Source organism: Chenopodium album, chromosome 2 (assembly GCF_948465745.1).
Source record: "Chenopodium album chromosome 2, dcCheAlbu1.1, whole genome shotgun sequence".
In the NCBI taxonomy this organism is placed as follows: domain Eukaryota; kingdom Viridiplantae; phylum Streptophyta; class Magnoliopsida; order Caryophyllales; family Amaranthaceae; genus Chenopodium; species Chenopodium album.
The window spans coordinates 12980569-13005885 of record NC_137835.1 but is presented as its reverse complement, the minus strand read 5'-3'; the positions used below and the strand labels follow the sequence as shown (position 1 = coordinate 13005885).

The 25317-nt window shown below is 36.7% G+C and overlaps 1 protein-coding gene across 1 annotated transcript; it reads left to right on the top strand.

The window, feature by feature from the left end:
• The first annotated feature begins 7269 nt into the window (after nt 1-7269).
• Nucleotides 7270-24287, top strand: LOC145583256 (protein N-terminal and lysine N-methyltransferase EFM7-like). The gene is made up of 7 exons (XM_081640458.1): nt 7270-7446; nt 7528-7586; nt 18355-18488; nt 19254-19399; nt 20079-20150; nt 23716-23817; nt 23933-24287. The coding sequence occupies exons 1-7, from the start codon at nt 7386-7388 to the stop codon at nt 24076-24078; spliced, it is 720 nt and encodes a 239-aa protein (XP_081496584.1). The 5' UTR covers nt 7270-7385; the 3' UTR covers nt 24079-24287.
• The last annotated feature ends 1030 nt before the right edge of the window (nt 24288-25317 follow it).

Below are 25317 nucleotides of genomic sequence, written 5' to 3'. Positions count from 1 at the left end.
AGTCTGGATTAATGGAAGTAATTAAGAACAAAAGTTGAGAGAGAATTTAAGAGAGAGAAATATCCTAAGTAGAGAGAAAAAATCTAAAAGAAGAAGGTAATCCAAATTACGTCCATAATTCGTACTTAAACATTCCTCAAAACAAAAATTAAAACTAATCTAATCAGCTCTGAGAAAAATACGCGCCCGATCGGGTGAAGGGCCGCCCGATCGGGCCCGCCTTTTTGCCTTGCCCGCTGCTGGTGTGCCGCGCCCGATCGAGCTTACGCTCACCCGATCGGGCGCGCCTCTTCCTTGAGAGTTCTTATGCGCGCAGCCGCCCGATCGGGCGTATGCTTGCCCGATCGGGCCCGGTCTTCTTCTTCGAGGCTTGGATTTCGATTGGGCTCAATTCCTCGGCCCAATCTGGATTTCCTCATCGGGTCTTGATTAATCGATCCAATAGCCCCGGTATCTCATACCGAGCCCTTAATCACCGGCTTTCACCGATCCTGGGCTTCAAGAGTGGTCGTGTCCTTCTAGCTTCCGTAGTTGATCCATGAAAACCCGGGAAAATGCTCCAAAAGTGCAATTTCCTGTAAAATACAACTAAAACTACGAAAACACTAGAAAACACAAATTAATAATAAAAGTGGCTCTAAAGAGCCAAAAACACTACTAATTATGACCATGGGACGGGGGTAAAACACTATATAAATTGGACATATCACAAGATTATAGTCAAAACTCCAGCAGAGTATGAGTAAATTATTGGATAAAATATTTGTTGATTGTCTTGCCAATTGTATAAAGAAACACATGTTGGTGTTCAAATATCTCATCAAATTCATGGCCATGCATAACATAAGATTAATAAAGTGATCACTAGTGTTGGAAAACTGACTTGACTTCAATTTAGAGAAGTGATTAGATGTGATAATTAATTTAGGCCATCCGGGTTGAATAATTACCCATTATGGAAACCTGAAGTTTCATTTGATAATGTGTTGACGCCCTCTCAAATGTTAGATATATGAAATGAATTGAATGGCAAGACATAACATTGAGATTGAGCTATATTTGGATTGTGATGATTCATAACCATTTGTATTGATGAAATTTTCAAGAGTTAATAGGTTTTGATTTCTTATATAAAAGAGTAATGGGTGACCAGAAGTTCACTAAAATAACTTATATATTATTGTCAACTATTAAGTGACCAGAAACTCATCAAATACACTATTTAAAATTTTAAAGATCCAAAAGATCACCACCTAGTAGAATTACAAGCAAGTGATGTATGCTTGTATAATAATTCTATTGATTGGGGCTATTGTATGTCAGCACATAAGAAATAGAAAAGCAGGAAATTCAACTGCACAACATATGTCTCCCCATTGATGTTGAATTATTGATCTCCTAAAGAGAACAAATTATGAAAGATTTAATAATAAATACATATGTGTTATGCAATGTATAAAAGAAATGATTTAAAATTGCTCTCTAGAAGAGATAAAAGCTTGTTTAATATAATTCTTCTGAGAGATAAATTTTGTTGATTATGATCCTCCCATGAAATGATTTTTATCGCAAATTTGTATACTAAGGGTTGGTGAAGAATTGTGATGCCCTTATATATGAGATAGTTTACCAACTCAGGGGAAGAATTGGAGTAAGTTGGCAAAAATTAATTAAATTGATGATCCCTATATATAATGGTAATTTGAAATGTATTATAGTCAACTTTCATCCATATGTTATCAAGATATGTTGCACATTGAGATAAAGCTTGCTAATTGTATATACTTGAATCATTACACCTGAAGTGTAGATTGTATAATCGGTTCTAAAATAAAGATGTGATATATGGCAAGATAGTGCAGTTGACACTTTTAATAGTGTGATAATATATTAATACCATAGTGTGAGAAATACCCCAGATAGAAGTGGTATAGATATCTGAACTAAATAGATGGCCTATGATATGAGAAAGTCATAATGGTACCAATTGAAAATGTATTCAGATATCATTGCAAAACAGCATGCAGAATATACATTAAATAAATTTTATGATACCGGTACACAATGGAACCGACGAATAATATGCATATGCATGATAGAATGGACCAGTGAATAAGGGATCTAAAATATATGTCCATTTTTATGTCGACACAATGATAATGATAAAAAATTTATCATGGACCAGAAGTCCAATGAAATATGGATGTTTAAATCCACACAATACAGTGTCTTGCATTAATTTGAATCTTATGTCCATGTGCATGCGTTAGTCATAGGTTAATGAATTATTTATTGCATGTTTAGGAAGTTGTTAGATGCATTACTTATTGTAAAGTTTGTTCAATATATTATCATGATTTATATATCTCATATTTCATGCACTAGCTAGTTTCTATATAATAATTGTGGTATGTGTGAATGTCTGTCCAATGTATAGTAATTCATATATACAATATTGATGGGAACTTACAAAGAAATATTTATATTTCAATGGGCTTACACTAGTGATGAAATTATTGATGACGTCGTTTTAACAATAACTTGTTATGATTCATGTAAGAAGAGTTCCTGAAGAACTTATATACGACGTATTTAAATACCCAGCCCTACATATTTTATATCTTGAATATTGCAATTATTATCAAAGTCATGAAAAATCAATATGACTACATCATCAATATCTCAACCTGAAGTTTGAGTATGTGAGATTCAACAAGTCTATGTATTCATTGGCGAAGTCTCATACAAAACATGAAATGTCTAATTAAAGAATAAAGATTGAGTGTAACACCCCAATAATTCTCCCTCTTCCAAACCACTTACTTTAAATAAAAAATAGAGGAGAATCATTGGCATGTTACCGCCACGTGTTAAAACGTTAAGGCTTTATCAAAGTATTGCAGCGGAAATCCAACTTAAATATTAAAATAATATAATTTAGAAAACCAATAAGTCAAAGCTTACAAATTGGAACCATAAAGGTCCTTATTAAAACCAAATCAATATTCAAAATCCCAAAACATAATTAAAATAGTAAAACATAAATAAGTTCAACACAAAGAACGAATACTCTCAATCACACCAATCCCTTTACAACGCGTATGTCAAATCCCCGAACTTCACATCATCAAGCTAACCTGTGCAATACTGCTCCCCAATAATACAAGTGTAATAATTGGATCATCATAGGGTCATCCCTTTACATTGAAGGCCATGACCAAAAGAAAACACACAAAAGCACGCAATCAGCAAAGCTGAGTACATACAAGCTACAACGCACAAAACCCAGCATGCTCAACTAATTAAAGTAAATAAACATACAACACAAATTCATTAATCAAGACTCCACACTTAAACAATTCAATCGACTCAACATACTTGCTAATCAATTCCAAACACTTGACTCTTTATATTTAATTTAATTAATTTAATTTGGAGTAAGCAATAGACGAGGTTGTCCACTCCATCAAATCATTTTGGTCCCAAATGACCATTTAAAATAAAAGTTTTAGCGCGATTCAAGAATGGGCGCGACTCCATTCTCACAAAGTTAGTCTAGGATCCCATCTAACTTTCATTATAAAATAAAAATGTAAATACCAAAAGAGAAGAGGACATGTTGATCAAACAAGCCTCGGAAAGCCACGGGCTACCACCATGTACCCCAACCCATAATTGTCAATACTCTAGAAGTGCACGCTTTCTAGAGTTTTATTGCTCATCCATGTTTCACTTTACGTGATTACAATTTTAATTAATAGCCGACTCAATCAAATAGACCATACATAAAAATCATACATCAATTTACTTTTAATCTTATTTAGGACAATGGTGATCACATCACAAATTGACCTTTAATTTCATTAAACTTCCAAATTATCCAAATTGTTGAACATAGTCAACCCACCTAGCCATTTCGGCTTAATCCACCTTTACTCAACATACTAACAATTCATGATTGAGTAATAAAATAAATAACAACCTTGTGGAATAATTAATAAATTCACTCCACTTAAACCATTCAATTTCAATCCTTTAATAATCCAAATGTGGTTAACAAACCGATCCAATAAAAATATGCTTGTATCAACATTCCATACAAACAATTAATCCAATATAATTCAACATGTTTGCATCCATAATTCCATACAAATATAATCAATTCACCAAAACATGTCTCATAAACATAAGCACATGAATTAATTCAATGTATAACCAAACAATTTTCATCCAAGTGTTCTCTAATCATGAAACTAAGTTCTTTTCTTTGGTACCTAAACATGATACTACTTACAACGAAGTAGACATGTACGTACCTCGTGTAAACAATCCTTTGTGCCACTTTTAATCAATTAAAAGTCTCCTAGGGAATAATCACCTCCTAGAAAACAACCAATAATCACAAATTAACACTTAAACAAATTTCCAGCAATATAAATTTGATTAAAGGTCCTTAAAACTCCATTAAAAACATGTTTTTATGGTTAATTAATCATTATAAATACAATAGGAACAAAAGCCCCAAATTAATTGCTCATTAGAACCCTAAAATCCCAATTTGATTAAATTAAAACCCTAGGTTTATAAATTATAAAATCTGAAAATATATAACACAATTAAAATCTGAAATTATAGGTTTAAGCTATCAAAAACATGATTTTGATACTAAAAATATAATCTTTATACTACAAAATCAAAACCCCAAAACAATTAAATCAATTCTAAGCAAAACTAAAAAAAAAAATAAAACAAAGGAGGAGGGAAGGAAGGCCACGGCGGTGGCTGGGCGGGTGGGTCGCCGGCGGCGGGCGGCGGGCGGCGGCGTGGCAGCAGCCAGCAGGCGGCAGCAGCACTTGGTGGGCGCCAGTGAGGTCTTTCTCACGTGAAGGAGGAAGGAAAGAAAGAAAAAGAAAGAAAAAGAAAAGAAAGAAAAAAGAAAAAGAAAAGAAAAATAAAGGAACAAAAATAAAGAAATAAAATAAAGAGAAAAGAATTTAGTAACCTTTTTGTGTGGGGAAAAATTTGGGGATGTATGGGGTATTTATAGGAGAGAGAGTGGTGTAGGGTAAGTTGTAAGATTTGGCCTCATAAATTAATGGGCCAATTAAATAGGAAAAATTGCCGGAATAATCCCACCTTTGGGCCGTCCGCTGAAAATAATCCCACCTTTGGATTATTTTTTAATAATCCCACCTTTACCCCCCGATCTTTTTAAATGGTCCCAACCGGTAACTTAACTTGTTGTAGCAAGTCACTTGACACGTGTCGACACCCGATTAGTCCAAATAATAAAATTAAAAAAAAGATAAAAAAACAATTAATTAATAATAAAACCACCCACCAGCCAAACCACCTCCCCTGCCACCTATCCCAACCCGCCGACCTCCCCAGCCACCAATCCCGGCGCGGCAACCTCCCCCTTTCCCGAATTTTGGCATCCCCATCCCGATCCCAACCCCCTCCCCGTCCCCAATTTCGGATTTTCCGACATCCCCTGCCCCCTCTGGCCGAGTCGACCTCCCTCTTTCCCGAATTCCGGCATCCCCCTACCCTCGAAAACCCCTTCCCCATCCCGATCCCAACCCCCTCCCCGTCCCTTAACATCGACTTGGTTGGGGTCTTGTTCGGTGTTTCGGGTTTGGTGGGTTCAACATCTGGTTTCGGGTTTGGTTTGGTGGCGCCGTGGCGGTGTTGGCTGGGTCTGGTTTCGTGGCAGTGGTGGCTTTGGGTTTGGGTGGGGTTTCGAATGGGCATGGGGTTGGTGGGTTTCGAAAGAGTTTTGGGGTTGTTTGGTTCCGGTCGGCGTCGGTTGGGAGGGGCGTTTCGGTTTGGTGGGTTGCGTTCAGGTGGGGATGGTGGTGAGTAACGGTCAGGTGGGGATGGTGGTGGTTGAAGTGGTGTGGCTTAGGGGTGCTAGGGCTGGTGGAGGGGTGGCTGGTGGATTTTTTTTTCATTTTTTTATTAAAATTTTTGGTCAAATTGTATAGTGACACGTGTATTTCACACCCAAAAAAAAAAATTACCTTTTTAACAGGTAACTGGTCACCTGGGACCATTGGAAGCGGATTAGGGGTAAAGGTGGGATTATTAAAAAATAATCCAAAGGTGGGATTATTTTCAGCGGACGGGCAAAATATCGGATTATTGCGGGCAATTTTTCCAATTAAATATGTAAAGTGAGATTGGCTTTGATTGTTTGGACATGAATTATAGAATGAAGGTGTGTATAAAAATTTGTACCAAAATAATTTTCGACCCAAAATTAAAAATTGAAACTTTTGAAATTAAATTCCGGAAAAATACAAATAAATATTATAAATAATATATAATTTCATTTATAATATATTTAAAAATATGGGGGATTACAATAAGATACCATCGAGTGAAAATAATAATCTTATGGTCCAGAAGAGCCATGAACAAAATATGTAATTAGTTTGATTTCTTAATTCATATGATACTGGAAAATGAAATATATATGATATCAAGTGTTGCCATGAAATTATGTTTGCATAATGTGATCATTTATTGATCATCATTTTGTAGTATACACGACCTCTAGAAGAAGGCATACATCTAATTATTATGATAATTCGAAACAAAACTACCGAATTGAATGAAATAGTGGTAAACACTTGCATTTTTTTTCACAAGTATGAAGAAATGAAGATGGCTCAATAAGTCCATTTGAAGATTCAAGTTCAATTTGAAAGGATCAATCATCATGAATGATGTTCTGCTACACGGAAGAAGTTACTCAACCATATCGTGTCGAATTTTTACACTAAAAGATTTCACGTTAATACGTTATGTATTCATCAGGGGGAGAAAATACGCGCTGCACTCTTTTTTCCTTGACCATGGTTTTGTCCCACATTGGGTTTTCCCGGTAAGGTTTTTAATGAGGCAACATTGCAAGCGTATTACGAAGAATGATGTACTTTTTTTCCTTTACTATGTTTTTATCCCACATGGTTTTTCGTAGTAAGGTTTTAATGAGGCACAATCTTCATAATGGACATCCAAGGGGGAGTGTTATGAAATATTACGTGGATGCCCATTATATTCATGTACCATTTAGAATATTCTAGGTTTAGGGTTTAATGTTCTCTAAGAAAACCCTAGCTATTGTATATATATACATCCCTTGCTCAATGGAATGATAGACTAATCTATTCTCTCCTAAATTCCTTTCATATTCCCTTTATTTCATAACAAGATTTAATTTTTAAAATACAAAAGTGCAATGAAATGAACCCATACACCTCAGGTGCACCATGCGCATCCCCTAAATTACAAACCTAATTGCATCATTAGGATGCTTTTGAAAGTCAGAACCTCGCTGCATTTCCGCCGTCTTATTCACCGTTTTTCGTTGTACGGAAATGGAGACTGCTCTATTCTCCCCATCTTCCCTCTTCGGCAACACTTCTGACAATTCTTCTGGTACATCTCTCTTCAAATCCAAGTAATTAATTTTTAATTAAACTTTTCTTACAAATTTTACCGCCATTTTTGCTTGAGCAGATGAAGAACCCAGTACTCCACAAAATTTTGTTGAAAGAACCCATCAATTTCCAGGAATGGTGAGTTCATTTCTTCTATACCCAATTCAATTGCATATTTTTCCTTAATAATTTTGTAATTTGCATGTAGTTTAAAATTGTTATAGTGCAATGCAGTTCAGATTTGTAGAGATTCAATTGTAAAATCATTTGATTTTTATTAGAAAAAAAATTGAGTTCACTAATTTTGTTGCTACTATAATCTGATTTCAGTTTTGAGTTGCTAGTTTGGTAAAATGAAAAGACTAGTAAAAAGGAGCAGTTTAAAGTGTAAAACCATTTGATGTTTATTAGGACAAATTGAAATCACTAATTTGGTAGCTAGTTTGGTTTGATTTCAATTTTTTGTTTCTAGTTTGCTAAAATGAAAAGGCTAGTAAAAAAAAGAGCAGTTTTATTGAGCTTACTCACTTAAATATGGCATGTAGGTGGCTAGTTGCTTCTATTTAGATCCTGTAAAGACGAATCTGATTCGAGAACAAGTTTTTTTTTATAAGTATATTATGTATAAAGTAGTATTCATCTGGTCTTCTATGTTCTACTCTGTATACACAACGATTAAAAGAGCAAGCTAAAATAGAATAAAGCAAAGTATGTAGAACAAAAAAGGAACTGGGAGTTGAACATAAAAGAAGTTTTATTTTTTTTAATTTTTTTTTTATTTTTATATTTTATTATTTTTATACTTCTTTTAAGCTCAACTTTTCTTATTCGGTTATTCATTTAACATTAAAGAACGAAGGAAGTACATTCGATATATTGGAGTTTCTCTGATTTGTATCAGAAATTCAGAACCATGATGTCTGTCATATTTGTCATTTAAGTGCTGTTATATTCAAAGACTCCTGGATGATAGCATTGTTCAAATTACTTCCTCCGTAGCTTTTTCCAGAATTAACCACCTTTTATAATAATGTGTAAATCCTGCATAATTAAGCTGAGATCAACAAACTCGTCTTCACTTTATATATACAGGGACATTTTAAAAAACCCAGTCATTAACAATTAGGGGCCGTTTGGTTCACACAAGGGAAACGGAATGGAATCAACAAAGGAAAATGAGGAGAAAGGAAAGCTAATCCCTCATTTTTGTATTATTGTTTGTTTTACATAAACAAAGGGAATCAAATTTTCAACCACCACTACCCTCCTCCTTCTACAACCACCAATCCACCACTACCCCTTAAATCTGCCATTCACTTACCACCACCACCACATTAGCCACCACCCTCCTCATGACCTACCACCGTTTCCCACCTTTTTCGCTGCTCTTCTACCGTCGTTGATGCCCTCTTCACTCTCAATTTTTTTTAAAAATTTTTTTTATTAGATCTAGTTGCTTGGTTTTCATGGTGGATATGGAGGTTTTGGAGATATGGGTGGTGTTTGTGACGAATTGGGTGAGGTGGGTTTAGGTCAAATTTGGGAGATTTTGGTTGGTGTTTTCGGGGAGGTGGTTTTGGGAGATTTCGGTGGGTGGTTTTCAGGGAGGGTGCGTGGGTTTTTTCGAGTGGGTTTAGGGTGATTTGGGTGGGCGGTGATGTTGGTGAAGTTGGGTCGGTTGATGGTAGTGGTGTTGATGGTTAGACGGTGGTTTTTAGGGTTTTCGCGGGGAGTGGGGGAGTTTTTCGGGGGAGGAGAGCTCCGGCGAGGCACGGGGGAGCTCCGACGATGGGCAGGGAAGATCCGGCGAGGGATGGTGGAGGTGCGGCGATGGTGGCTTGGTGGTGGGATAGGGTAGGATGGTGGTGGTTGGTTTGGATATGGTGGTGTTGTGGTGGCTAAGGAAAGGGAATGGAAAAGTCTTGGGGGGGGGGGTGGGGAATGAAGTTGGAGGGATTTGGGGTAATGGAGAGGGTAAAGGGAATGAAAGAAAGTGCCAAACAAACAACAACAAAGGGAATCAGGGCAGTGATTCCCATTCCCTTTGTTGAATACCCCCAACCAAACGCACCCTTACTATTTTAGAGAACTTGGTTATTATTTCCAGACATCTTGAAATTGTACATGAGACTATTGTTTCTTAACGGAAGGATTAATTTGTAATGATGTGTGCAAGTATGATCATATTAAGCTCCTATGGAAGTGATAGCAATCAATGACCCATAGGTGGTCAATGAATCTTGCTATCTGAAACCCCTTTTTTCATTTTATGCACTTGAGTTGGATGCACTTTTAACTGATAACTAGGAAAGGATTGAGCTTACTTTATGTTGTGCTGATTGGTCATTATTGGACAATTTTTGCAAGTTTTAAGTTATGTGGTAGGCTCAAGTCGTATTCACCTAATCAAAAATAAAACCTAAATCCATTAACTATGTAGATAGGGAAGAAGGGTCAAACCACATGGAAACAAGTTAATTTATTCCTAATTAATTAGAAGCAATCTTAATTATCAAGTAACCAAATTTGTTGTAAAAGAGTAATTATACTACTAAAGGTAAAAGTAAGAAGGGAATAAAATAGGAGATAAATCAATGAAGGAAAAACCTAGGGCATAGGTTCACTAATAAACAATATTCCAGGGTAAATCATAATAAGCAATCATCAATGCATCAATTAATCAGATTATAAAGGGCTTTCGCTACGTATTACAATCACAGAATTAATTTACCGATATTAAATCTCATTTCTCGAATCTCGACTTAACCATTTATAAATTAGTCCGCCTATTGAAACTAAGCCTAAACATCAATTCTCATCTCTCGAATCTCGAATCAATATTGCTAAACTCATACAATTAAATCTGGCCAAACCTAATTGCATAGCATTAAATCAATCGATAGAAAAATAATCAAGCATTGATAATCAACAATCACAAATTACCCCTTCATATTATTTATTAGATCCCCATAAACCCTAGAAATAAAACTACTCAAGCATAATTAAATCTAAACTAATCAAAACAATAAAACAAGACATGATGAAAGAATTAAAGAAAATAACTTAAATTAAAAGAGAAGAAATTGTTACCAAAAGAAATCTGGATTAAGGAGTGGAATTAAGAACAAAGTTTCGAAGGGACCCCCCCGACCCCACTCAAGCGCCAAATTTTAATCATAGTTTCCGCCCTCAATCCGCCGTCACTATTGAACTAGTGTTTCTTTCCTCTTTTCAGATACCCTTAAGTAGGTTATACTTTTTTTTGGTAGGACTGGCTATAGATTGATTTGGTAAGTCTGATGAGAATCTATATCTTTCTCTTTACCTGGAAGAGATTCCCCCACTTTTTTCTGGGAGAGAATTTAAGAGAGAGAAAATATTTTAAGTAGAGAGAGAAAGTCTAAGAGAGAAGGTAATCAAAATTACGTACAAAAATCGTACTTAAACATCCCTAAAACAAATTCTAATTGAAAACTAAAAACTCGGCTCCAAAAACACGCGCCAGATCCGAAAGGCCGCCCGATCGGGGCCGCCTTTTTCTTCATAGCCTTCCTGTCCGCGCCCGATCGAGCCTATGCTCACCCGATCGGGCGCGCCTTCTTGCCGGTGCTGTCTTCTGCGCGCCCGCCCGATCGGGTGCAAGCTTGCCCGATTGGGCCCGGTCTCTTTCTCGAGGCTTGGACTTCGATTAGGCTTTATTCTTCTGCCCAATCCGAATTTCCTCTTCGGGTCTTGAATACTCGATCCAAATGCCCCGGTATCACATACCGAGCCCTTAATCACCGGCTCTGACCGGTCGTGGGCTTCAAAGATGGTCATGTCCTCCTAATGCTCGTAGTTGCTTCATGAAAAACCCGGAAAACGCTCCAAATGTGCAATTTCCTACAAAACTCAAGCAAAACTACAAAAACACTAGAAAACACCAATTAGTAATAAAAGTGGCTCTAAATAGCCAAAAACACTACTAATTATGACCAAGGGACGGGGGTAAAACACTATATAAATTGGACATATCAAACTCCCCCAAGCCAAACCTTTGCTTGTCCCTAAGCAAAGAGCTCATCAATGAACATATAAAACATGCTTCATCCCAAGTAAACAAAATCAAGCACAAACGATTCAAGGCAAATCTAATAAACATGCTTTAATGTCAATTAATCTCATTCATGTAATCATTCTTCCTCTCCAACAATTGTCAAGTAGAGCAAACCATATGAGCATATAGAATTCAAGACTAGTGCTCACACACTCAACTCTTATTTATGTGGCGAGTAAAAGATGTACTCGATCGTTCTCCAACCAACCCCTTTATATGTGAACAATGCCCTCCCAACTCACACTCTCGCGTGTTTAAAACAATGTACGTTCAACCTACTAGTCGACTCGAAATATGTCAAATCATAACTTGCATTGATAAACAACACTTTCACATTCATACAACTCTTATGCACAAAGGTCGGAAGGTCTTTAAAGCTTGTAATGTAAGGCTGGGGGTAGAGGGTAGGATAAATTTAGGAAAATGTCTGAGTAAAGCCATGCTTAAGGGAGCCATATCCTAATAAAACCTAAGGTCAAAAATAAGTGATGACCAAAACATCTCCAATCACAACTTAACTCCACAAAAATTCACCCAAGCAATCATATACATAACAACAATCCCAACACTTACATATTCACTCACAAAGTATGATAATAGGAAATAGAGTGAATTAAAACAAACTTTGAACTACTTATTCTTTTTTTTTTTTTTTTTTTTTTTTTTTGTTTTTTTTCCTTTTTCTTAAGCAACCTTCACATAGAACAATTGAACATTTGAAACAATTTTTTTTTCCTTTGCTCTTTTTATTCTTTTTATCTCATATTGGAAATTTTCAACTTTGAAATACAAAACATCAATATTTTCCAACCATAATATCAAAAGAACAACCACTCTCCTTTTATTCCCACATTGTGCAAATAATATGCACACCACAACTCCCTCACCTCACCAACTAATAGCTCCCCCAAGCCAAGCTTGGGACTAGTAACCAATGGGTCTTATATATGCTTGTATTGTGGCTAAATAAACAATAAAAAGTGCACAAGCAACAACATGGGTAACAAGAAGGGAACAAATGTATCTAATATCGTCTGAAGGCTACCTAAGAGAACAAATGCATTCGTCCTCCTCAATGTGCATAATATTGAGCCATACAAACATTACTTATAGTTGCAAACCAATACTCAAATTCCTTGACATACCACGAATTATCACACATTCCTAGCCAAATCAACTAGTCAAGCACTATATTCACAAATAGTTGGCAAAATTGACGCATGTTTAGGCATCCAAACAATTAAACTTCAAATCATGATCAACAAATTCACAAAGCTCATTATCATATACCAAAAATCAAAACAATATTTTCCAAATATGGGACACAGGGAAGCATGATTTACAATTCATTGGAACGTATTTTTAAATTTTTTTATTTTTTAATTTTTTTTGTATTTTTTTCATAAAGGAAAGCAATAAAAACTACAATAGAAATCAATAAAATCTATACTAGAAAAGCAATAAATAGAGAAAAGAGAGAAAGAGTTACCATATGTACAAGAAATCTCCTCCAAGCCAAATCAAGCAATGCCCTCATTGACTTGGGAGTGTAGCTCGGAGAAGCTACTCCTCGTCATCATCCTCTGGTAGCCTCCTTCATAACTCGAGCCGGCACCACCCTGGCTCGTACCAACACCACCATAGCCCGAATCACCTGCAAAGTAGTTAGGGTCTACATTTCCCCCAATTCCCCCCAAAAGGAGCATCGCCCCCATAACCATGGACCGAAGAGTAGTCCACATAAGTACCAAAAGCTTCGGGGTTCGAATACCCTCCTTGGGGGTATTGGAACCAATCGGGAACTAATGCCTAGCCCCTCGGCGTGCATAGTCATCATACGTAGGGTATAAACCCCTCCCGAGGTTCCTCTCAACATGGCCTACCCTCCTATCTAAAGTGCCTAACCTAGAGTTTAGGTTTTGCACTATGCCCTCCACTCTTCCTTGCCCTCTCTCTATGTGGTCAAGTTGGCTCCTAAAAGCCGAAAAGTCATAAGGGGCATGGGGGTCGATATTATAATCGACGGAGGAGGTGGGGATGCCATAGGTGTAGGGGGATTGGGGTGGTGGTTGGTATTGGGGTGAATGGTGGGGTTGTGGTGAAAGGTGAGGCTTTTGGACCTCGCCTTGACCGTTTATCTCTAAAGTGTAGAAAGGCTTCCCCTTCTCAAATTTGGTCAAGGCGGGGTTGGGTAGCGTAAATGCCTGGTCTCTCCTACGCGATTCCCAGTGGACTATCCACCATGTCTCACCGCCCATAGGTTGTACCCAGTTAAGGCCCCCTAAGTATGCTAGGTCCATGAGGGTAGAACCCTCCACTTTCCTATGCCCGGTCGGGTTCCATCCTAGGTGTTTCACTGCTATATGGGTCGCCAACCCCCCCCCCCCAAAGTAGATAGGCGCCCTAGACTTACCCCCTTCGGCCGCATTGGCCGCCCTTTGAAAATGTTGGGTTATCCTATGTGGTATGTTTAGTTTTTCAGCGTTAGGAATCATATAGGAAGCCAACAATTCAAGTTCATCCCTCCTAACGTTTGCCGGTTCATGCCTCCCAAAGATTGTGAGGCCGGCAAACCTTTGCCAAAACTTTGGGACGGGATATTGAGTCCACGTCTCTTTGGCATGTTGGAGGTTAAGCAAACCCTCCCCGGTGAGTCTTTTATAGACCACAACAATGTGATCTTGGGAGGGTTCAATAGGCTTATCCGATTTAAGCTCAAACAATTTACCAAATTCTTTTAAAGTTAACCGCACATCATTGTTTAGCAATCGGAATTGGACATGAGTGATTAAAGCATTAGTTTTAATAACATTGAAGCTAGAAATAAATTCTAATGTCAAATAATCATAGGTATCATAATGCATTTGGAAAAATCCACTTATTCTTATACCTTTAAATAATTTCTCTACCAGTTTATCAAGTCCTAGCCTAGACAACGTAGGATGATGTACAAATCGAGTAGAGATAGGATGAGGTTGAGCATCCCAGTTCGTTGTTTGGTTGAGGTTATGACAACTTCCTCCCATCCCGGTATTTGAAGCTTCGGGTCGACCATCGGTTGTTGTTGTTGCCTAGAACCTTCACCCCTTTGTTGTCTAGATTTCTTTGAAGCTATTTTAAGTGAAAAAGTTAGGAATTGAAGCTTTCTCTCTTTATGGGTTTTGAGAAATCTTGAGAGAAAGTGGTAGAAATTTGGTGGAAAATGTAGAGGAAGGTTTTGGGATGAAGAATATGTGAAAATTTTTGGGTTTTGATGGATGAATTTGAGGAGATCTTAAAAGGAAAGTGAGTTTGGAGGTTTGAAAATGGAGGATTTAGAGAGAGAAAGTGTGAATGAAGAAGAAGTAAGAAAGAACAAGAAAACCTTCCTTTCAAGATTTCCTCAGATTCATCCATCAAAACCCAAAAATTTTCACATATTCCTCATTCCAAAACCCTCCTCTACATTTCCCACCAAATTTCTACCACTTTCTCTCAAGATTCCTCAAAACCCTTAGAGAGAGAAAGCTTCAATTCCTAACTTTTTCACTTAAAATAGCTTCAAAGAGATCTAGACAACAAAGGGGTGAAGGTTCTAGGCAACAACAACAATCGACCCGGAGCTTCAAATATCGGGATGGGAGGAAGTTGTCATAACCTCAACCGAACAACGAGCTAGGATGCTCAACCTCATCCTGAGACAGGTAATCTCTACTCGATTTGTACATCATCCTACGTTGTCTAGGCTAGGACTTGATAAACCGGTAGAGAAATTGTTTAAAGGTATAAGAATGAGTGGATTTTTCCAAATGCATTATGATACCTATGATTATTTAACATTAGAATTTATTTCTAGCTTCAATGTTATTAAAACTAATGCTTTAATCACTCATGTCAAATTCCGATTGCTAAACAATGATGTGCAGTTAACTTTAAAAGAATTTGGTAAATTGTTTGAGCTTAAATCGGATAAGCCTATTGAACCCTCCCAAGATCACATTGTCGTGGTCTATAAAAGACTCACCGGGGAGGGTTTGCTTAACCTCCAACATGCCAAAGGGACGTGGATTCAACATCCCGTCCCAAAGTTTTGGCAAAGGTTTGCCGGCCTCACAATCTTTGGGAGGCATGAACCGGCAAACGTTAGGAGGGATGAACTTGAATTATTGGCTTCCTATATGATTTCTAACGCTGAAAAACTAAAAATACCACATAGGATAGCCCAACATTTTCAAAGGGCGGCCGAGGGGGGTAGGTCTAGGGCGCCTATCTAATTTGGGGGGTTGGTGACCCATATAGCAGTGAAACACCTAGGATGGAACCCGACCGGGCATAGGAAAGTGGAGGGTTTTACCCTCATGGACCTAGCATACTTAGGGGGCCTTAACTGGGTGCAACCTATGGGCGGTGAGACATGGTGGATAATCCACCGGGAATCGGGTAGGAGAGACCAGACATTTACGCTACCCAACCCCGCCTTGACCAAATTTGAGAAGGGGAAGTCTTCCTACACTTTTGAGATAAACGGTCAAGGCGAGGTCCAAGAGCCTCACCTTTCACCACAAACCCACCATTCACACCAACACCATTCACACCATTACCAACCACCACCCCAACCCTACACCTATGGCATGCCCACCTCCTCTGTCGATTATAATATCTACTCCCATGCCCCTTATGACTTTTCGGCTTTTAGGAGCCAACTTGACCGCATAGAGAGAGGGCAAGGGAGAGTGGAGGGCATGGTGCAAAACCTAGACTCTAGGTTAGGCACTTTAGATAGGAGGGTAGGCCATGTTGAGAGGAATCTCGAGAGGGGTTTATACCCTATGTATGACGACTATGCACGTCGAGGGGCTATTCCCCCCGAGACATTAGTTCTCGATTGGTTCCAATACACCCAAGGAGGGTATTAGACCCCCGGAGCTTTTGGTACTTATGTGGACTACTCTTCGGTCCATGGTTATGGGGGCGATGCTCCTTCTGGGGGAATGGGGGGAAATGTAGACCCTAACTACTTTGTAGGTGGTTCGGGCTATGGTGGTGTTGGTACGAGCCAGGGTGGTGCCGGCTCGAGTTATGGAGGAGGCTACCAGAGGATGATGACGAGGAGTAGCTTCTCCTAGCTACACTCCCAAGTCAATGAGGGCATAGCTTGATTTGGCTTGGGGGTAGAATACTTGTACATATGATAACTCTTTCTCTCTTTTCTCTATTTATTGCTTTTTTAGTATAGATATTATTGCTTTCTAGTGTAGTTTTTATTGCTCGATCGGGCCCGGTCTCTTTCTCGAGGCTTGCACTTCGATTGGGCTTGATTCTTCTGCCCAATCCGGATTTCCTCTTCGGGTCTTGAATACTCGATCCAAATGCCCCGGTATCACATACCGAGCCCTTAATCACCGGCTCTGACCGGTCGTGGGCTTTAAAGATGGTCATGTCCTCCTAATGCTCGTAGTTGCTTCATGAAAAACCCGGAAAACGTTCCAAATGTGCAATTTCCTACAAAACTCAAGCAAAACTACAAAAACACTAGAAAACACCAATTAGTAATAAAAGTGGCTCTAAATAGCCAAAAACACTACTAATTATGACCAAGGGACGGGGGTAAAACACTATATAAATTGGACATATCATTATGTTATAGTAAACTATATAAAAAATCTTGGTCAATAGCTTTTATATCTTATCAGAGGGTTACTAATGCTTTTTTATACTATACTATTTAGACTCAAGGTTCTATGTTAGACAAAGTGTACTTATTAATGTTTGCTATTTTTTAAAATTTATCATATTTTTGGCTCAATGTGAAGTATCAAGTGTTCATAGTCATCGAGTGTTAGAGACTTAAGAGTTCCAACATGGGTACTTGAGAATTGAAGAGTTTGAGTAACATTAATCTCTATTAATATTCTTTAAAAAGAGTTGTTCAAAATAGAGAAATGGATAGGCTTTAAATCTCACATCTTACTTCTTTTTTTTTGGTTGAAGGGGTAGAATAGATTAATTATGTGTCAAAGTGACACTTAAATTACAAAAGTTCAGAGAAGTACCAGTAGCAGGAACTAAATATAAATCCACATTACAATCAAAGTACATAGGATCAGTAGAGTAGATAAAGAAGCTAGACAGGAGCTATCCCATTCAGCAAAAACAGGAGAATTGAAAATCCAAAGAACATCAGGTCTCCAGGCATCGTTGAAATATGTATCTCTGATCCTTTGCAAAATTGCAAATCATTAATACCAGTCACAACATTTTTTGAGCAAGTCATCCAATTGTTTCCATTTAGACCAGGCAGCAGCATAAAGAATTGCTAAGTACTCTGCCATATTTGCATCCTTCGCATGAGTTTTACGAATGAATCCTCCTAGCCATATCAGGAGTAGCAGACATCCCCAATCCCCATTTACAAAGTGGAAGGTTTAAGGCAACAACTACTTACACAGTACACATTAGCTTGACTCAAAGAAAAGGGGGTTAACAGCTTAGCGTTGGGGTCAAGAGGCAAGGAGATAGGTTGAGCATACTGGAACTCAGCAGATAGCCATTTGATACTTAACTAGTCTGATTTTATGCTGTGGCAAGAAATGTTCATCAGTATATAGTTGGCCAACTATTATATGTTTCTTATTTGACGAATTGGTTACAGTTGTCAGACATGTTACCGCAATGGAAAGTGCTTTAAAATCTGATATGACTTAAATATTGACTGTTATGCGATGCCTTATGCCTCAAGCTCCTGTTTTCAGGGCTTTCGCATGTGGAGGAAATGGTCCATCTTTAATGTCTTATTCAACATCTTTAGTTTTGTGTTTCTTGCAATTGCAGGAGTTGATCGTTCGGGAATTCTCCTTCCACCAGCTGAATGCAAATTTGCTCTGGCCAGGTACATTTGCTTTTTCTGAATGGTTGGTCCAAAAGCGGTCTATGATAGAAGGGAGGCATGTCATTGAATTGGGGAGGCATGTAATGTCCCTTTCTTCTTATTTTATGTATTATTTATATTAATGGCAAACTTAGTCAAGATTTAAGCCGAGGTCTTATGTTAAGGCTTCTAAATCTGCAGTTTTGGTTTGGTGATGTACTCATTTTGAGTTTTGATGAATTGGAACAAAGAATTTTTGTTTAATCTTGAATATGTTGTTCTCGGGTCTCCGCAACAAATAAAAAGCTAGTGTGCATCTAATGTGCAAACCATCTTTGTTATTTGGAATATGTTTAGTGCTACTTGTAAAACCGTTTATTATTGTGGCGATGAATATTGGGCTTTTTACTCTCTTGTTTGTGCCCTAATAAGTTTGTAGAAACATATTTCATATTGATGTTGTTCTTCCTTTGTTTTCGACCTCTACCTGTCTTAATGGCTTACCTCCCTCAGATCTTTGTCTCAGTGTCGATAATCAGCTATGGTTTGGAATTTTACTCGATAGGCCAGTATCAATAATTTCTGTTAAATCACCCCGAGTCTGTTAGCAGCTTCTGTTTATATTTATACATACATGTACTTTCTATCTTAGAGAAAAAGTGTAGTAGATTGTGTTTTGCCAGTTGTCTATTAATGCTTAACTTGAAACAGAATGGTGCACTATTACAAAAAGTGTTACTGTAGAGATAAATGCAATCAATTTGTTAGTATGAAGCTGATCTTCTGCTTTTGTTTGAAATTATCATATTTATGGGTTGATATTGGGCTCACGAGTTCTTAATTTCTCATTCGTTGATGGCAGTGGAACTGGCGCTTTGGCTATCTTTCTGAAAAAACTGTTACAAATTGATGTTACAACATCTGATTATGATGATCAAGAAATCGAGGATAATATAGCTTATAATTGCAAAATCAACAAAGTTGTCCCTGCCCTTCCTCATGTCAAGCGTGAGTTACTTAAATCCTCAAAAGACTTTCATGTTTCCGTCTTGATTTCTAGTTGCCATTATAAACCCTTTATATTGTGAACGAATTTCTGCAACCTTAGATTTGGGATTATGTAACTTTTATTGCTTGGGAATTTTATGTGGCCAAATGTGTGAATACAACTTTCAGTTTTTTTATGTGGCCAAATGTGTGAATACAACTTTCAGTTTTTTTAGCATTCACTTGGAAATATCTTATTCAAATTTCATATCTCATCGTATATCCCTTAAGTTTGCAAGAATTGTGCCATATGACTTTAATGACCAAACAACCCCTAATTAACAACAATTTTTCTTTTTTGAAACTTTTTTTGTGCCTTTTCTCCTCCCCTAATTAGCTCTACTTAATTTTTAACTTATTTTGAATCTTCCCTATCTTTCCCATTAGCCTTTAACTAGCTCTTTACCTAGTTAATTTTTTTTGAGTTGATTTGCATTCGTTGTGTAAATTAATGATTTAACGAGTTAAGTAGGGTTTTATAGCAGACATAAGAAAGATTTAGAATAAATTAAAGCTGGGTGGTATACATTGAATAAGTTGAAAAAATCAAGGCTAATTGTGAAAAATCTGTATGTGAATTCAATCATTCATATTCAAGCTAATGAGTGATAGGTGATAACAAGGTGCTGCTTGTTTTCAGATACATGGGGTGAATCCTTTTCAAATGCCAATTCAAATTGGGATCTAATAATTGCAAGTGATATCTTATTATGTAAGTACGCGATCTCTTACAAAGTTAATTTTTACATTAAATACTTTGTACTTCCTCTGTTTTTTTACTTGACCGGTTTATTTTATCACGCTTATCGATGCACAACTTTAACCATCAATAACTTTAATTCTCTATAAGTAAAAATTATAAAAGTTATATATTGTGATAATACTTATATAGACAATTCTAACTAGATCTCACATGAACATATTTTTCCTTACATATAATTCACAAAAGAGTGTCAAAGGTGGAATGGTGAATAATGTAAAAGACAAAGCGGATCAAGTAAAAAAGAGAATAAAGGAATTATTAATTAATAAATACTGGGTTTTTAAAAATTTGTTTTTATATTTTTTCAATGGAACATTAGCATGTTAATGTCCTAATATGATTGAATGCGTCCTCTTATATTTAGTAATTTGAATCAAGAAGTAGGATACAATTTACCTTTGAAATTATTAGTTACTCCTATCCCAAATTAATTTCCACTAATGACATTTTTAGGGTATAATTTGACTGCACTTTTTAACTAATTTACTACGTACAAGGAATACGTTATAAGGTGTGGTCTTGTTAAATTTATATAGTTTGTATTTTCAAAATATCAACGAACGATTTCCCTAAAAATTGCGTAAAAGGTAAATTTATTCCCTATGTGCATCGGTTTAAAAACTTATTCCCACGATGTTGTCCACGTAGGATTGGATAGAGCTTTGTAATTTTTTTTTGTTTCAACATAAAACCGTTGACGGTGATAGCGGTTTTATACATTAAAACCGCTAACATTGTTAGCGGTTCTAATAGACAAAAGGAAGTGGAAGAAAAATTATAGTGTTATGTTTTTCAATTATTAGAATTACTAATGGTGTTAGCAGTTTTAATGTATAGAACCGCTATCACCGTTAACGGTTCTATGTTTAACTAGAAAAAAAAGTTACGAAGCTTAACCAATCCTACGTGGACAACATCGTGAGAATAATTATTTAAACAGTTAAATCGATGCATATAGGGAATAAATTTATGCTTGAACAATTTGTAGGGAAATCGTTCAATATCAACATTTTTATTTATTTTATATTTTATTTATCTTTTTTTAAAAAAAAAAAAAAAAATCAATACTTGTTCAAAGATATTTGACTGTAAAGAGAACTTTGTAAAATAAGCGGCCTTACCAAGTTACCATCACATAACCACCTTAAGGTGACCTGGGTAAAGGGGAGAGAGAAATTGTTTTTTTATTTTTTTTATTTTTTTTGGTAGTGCCAATCTTTCTTCTTCTACATGAACTAACATGAGAATTTCCCGAGAGGTCACCCATTCTAGTGCTATTCTCAATAATTGTGGCTCATGTCAAGCGATGTGACAAAGTTGTACCGTAACCCTCATCCTTTATTTAGGCTTGGGATTGGCAGGGAAAACCCACAGGCGGAGTTGGTAATGTCAATCTCTATCCTCCGAAAAGCCTTCCTCTCCACCCTTGACCCTCACTGTTAGGGCTGACAGTTTCTAACCCGACCCAATAACATGACCCGAAGTTACCGTGAGAAACTCGAACCCAAACAATCCGAATTCGACCCGATTTGTCCCAAATTTCATATTTAGTAATAATATTTTGTTTTACCCTATTTTTGATAGTTTCTAAGTATAACCAAAATCGGCCCTGCTGACCCAAATTGCCACACCTACTCACCATCTTTCACCTCCATCACTTCATTTTCTTCACTCCTCTCTCTCCCTATCAAAGCCTCTACCCTACCGTCACTACTGCCACTTCATTCCCAATAAAACCCATTAACCACACCTTTAAATCAATGAAGGCGAGGCAGCATTGACAAGATGACAGCCTTTGAAATCCTACCATCAAACGGCGACTTTGTTGTGGTGTGTCTAAAATTTCTGATTTTTTTGTCTTCTGATGTCAAATTTGACCCATTAAAGCCATAAGCTCTCTTCCTTACTCTTATTCTCAGCAACGGCAGGCAATGAATGGATGGAGTTGTCAAAGGTGTTGATTTGATTGTAAAAATTACTAAATGAATTTGATCATTTAGATTTACATTTAGGGCTTGTTTGGCATCAATTTTGGTTTTCAGTTTCCTGTTTTTTTGAAAACCAAAAACCATAAACAGAAAACAAGAAAAAGGTGTTTCCACTTTTTTGTTGTCAGTTTTCAAAATTATCATAATTTTAATAAGTTTATATAATTTTTGATTCATTATGGGACACATATCTTATACTTTTAGAATACAAAAAACTAAAAAACAGAAAACCACAGCAATGCCAAACGAACCCTTAACTAATAGTTTATGGATAGCTTAGTCACATTATCACCCCTACTCTTCAGATTGAAAGGGTTTTCCACGTATAATTCGTGTGTTTTTTTGCTTCTTATTCTTCCTATTATTGTTGTGTTTTGTATTGCATTGTTGCTTTTTCCCCCTCATTTACCACACTAAGAAATATTAAAGAAGTATTCCCTCCGTTTTTAAATACTTGCTCCATTTTTCCGTTTTTAAATACTTACTTCATTTTTTTATTTGGAAAGTTCTTACAATATTTAATTAATATATCTCACAAAGTGGACTCAACAATATTAATTCTATATTCTCTCCTTCAATTCTATCCACTACTTTTGGGTTTATACAATTTTTTATTCTTCCACCAATCCTACTACCTCCATATTTTATTACTTTCTACAATTTCTCCAAAACTCCGCGTATGGAGAAATAGTATTTAAAAATGGAGGGAGTATGGTTTTATTGGATTTACTACTTTGATAAAGTTAATATAAGTAAATTAACTTGCATAATGAATGTGAGGATAGTTTAGACCTTTTAAGTCACAAAATCACTTGAAAATATTCAATAAGAAGATTCTTAAGATGGATCAATGGTTAAATGTGCAACTTTTTTGTATTCAATCTGAGTATATTTTTAGCTTAATGTGCATATATTTAATTTGGAACTAAAAGTTAGTGGAGAGCTTGATGTAGAACTATGCACATGATGAAAAAGTTGCACATTTAAATTACAATAAAAATAAAAATGCACATTCAGCTATAAACATTTGTACAAAAGTGTTTTATGTATTTAACCATGGCCGTTAATAATAATAAAATAAACTAAATGGATATGATGATTCCTTGTCATCCTTTTCATTTTAAGCACTAATCTCTTTTTGTTATAGGAATATCATTGTCTTTGTTGGGCTATTCTTCTAATAATATTCCATAATGCTTTTTTGAGCGCCTCTTGTGTGCGGTTGTTTGTAAAAGAATAAAGTAACCCTTAAAATACTGACCGAGTAACCCCTTTAACACTGATCAAGTGCCCTTGTAACTAACAAAATAACCCCTGAATAATGATCGGGTAACCCCTATAGCACTCACGATGGCTATAAGAATTTGTGTTGCATTTTTACTCTCTTTTATTATCGTTGTCTTTGTTGGGCTATTCCTTCTACTTATATTCCATTTTTACTCTCTTTTTTTTGTAGATATGAGACATTATCCAAATTAAACTTGATCCCTTGTAGTAATACTGCAATTTTACTCTCTTTTTTGTAGATGTGAAACAATATCCAAACTTGATCAAGACCTTATCTTTCCTTCTAAAGGTTTACCAACCGAAAGGGAACATGAATATGTTACCTCAAAATAAGCAGGATGGTGGGATACTCTCTTCTTGAGCATTTTATTTTCTTCATTTTGTGTCAATTACTTGTGATTTCTTTGTAAACTTAATGTTTAGAAACTAAGTTCCTTGTGAGCAACTCTTTATCAGGATTACCTTATCCTGCATTTTTGATGAGTTGGAGACGACGAATAGGAAAAGACGATGAAACTCTCTTCTTCAAGGGCTGTGAGGATGCTGGTATGGAGGTGCAACATCTTGGATCTCGTGTTTACTGCATAACCTCTAAGGAATGAAAACCTAATTTGATAGAGTGAGGTTAAATGTTTAAATTCGACTTTCCTAGCTCTCAAGAAAACAAAACCATGAGAGTTCTCTCTTATATCGTATTTTCTACTCTATATTTTTCATCTCATATCTAAGTTTCATGATTTTGGCTTGTTATTGCTGATGAATTTGTGTATGAGTTTGTTTAAATGGAATCTTCATATAAGTTCATTTTTTATCTATCAATTGCTAAATGAATTGGATAGGACTGCAGGACATCTCTGCATGAAAATTCCAACATAATGGTTGGTGTTAAATACCGTCATCCAAAATTATCAAAACTGTCAACATTTAGTGTGAATGGACAACCATGTCCTTAGTACTTCACTACTATCTTCCCTCTTGCCATCAATCACTAACACCTTGACACCACCACCACACCGGCGACCCACCATCTTCCCTCCTTTTTTAAAAAAATAAATTTCAGGCAATCGCGGTAACCAAAGCCCAAAATCAACTACCGTGTATGGTAATCGGAGCCCAATCGGTTTTGGGCTTCGGTTACCATAGAATCGGTTAAGGTGCACGTTAACTGGAGCCCAAAATCGGTTATCATGGATGGTAATCGGAGCCCAACCGGTTTTGGGCTCCGGTTACCACGCACGGTAACCGGTTTTGGGCTCCGGTTACCACGGTTGCCTAAAATAAATAAAAAATCACCACCTTCATGTCGGCCAAAGAAGGTGGTGGGTTGTCAGAGGGGGGTGTGGTGGGTCGTCGGTCAAAAGGGGTTGTGATCGCCGGTTGGAAGGGGTGTTGGGTTGCCGGGAGGATGAAGAGATGGTGAAGTAGTAAGGGTACGATTGTCCATTCACACCAAATGTTGGCGGTGGTGATCATTTTTGTTGGCGGTGTTTAGCAATCTACTTGAAAAATTCATTCGTGTATATATATATATATATATATATATATATATATATATATATATATATATATATATATATATATATATATATATATTCTGTTTTATATTGAGAGTGAGGGATATCTCAAGTGGTTAGAGTTTCCCTTTCAATTTCAGATGATTTTGGGATCGATTCTTATCACCCTTGCCTAGTACTGTCAAATCGGTGTGACAGTTCGGTTTCGATTTGAAATCGGTTAATTGGGTCGGGTAGGTTAATTGGGTCGGTTTGAAATCGGTTCAAGTATCTTACGGGTCGGTGTCTATTCGGTTTAATTAATCATCGGTTCGATTCGGCTCCGGT

What these genes read in the sequence shown, in the direction of transcription:
- LOC145583256 (XM_081640458.1), top strand. Translation starts at nt 7,386, where the DNA reads ATGGAGACTGCTCTATTCTCCCCATCTTCCCTCTTCGGCAACACTTCT. An exon ending in CACTTCTGACAATTCTTCTG is followed by an intron (nt 7,447 to 7,527) that starts GTACATCTCTCT and finishes TTGCTTGAGCAG; the next exon opens with ATGAAGAACCCAGTACTCCA. An exon ending in TGCAAGTGATATCTTATTAT is followed by an intron (nt 20,151 to 23,715) that starts GTAAGTACGCGA and finishes TCTTTTTTGTAG; the next exon opens with ATGTGAAACAATATCCAAAC.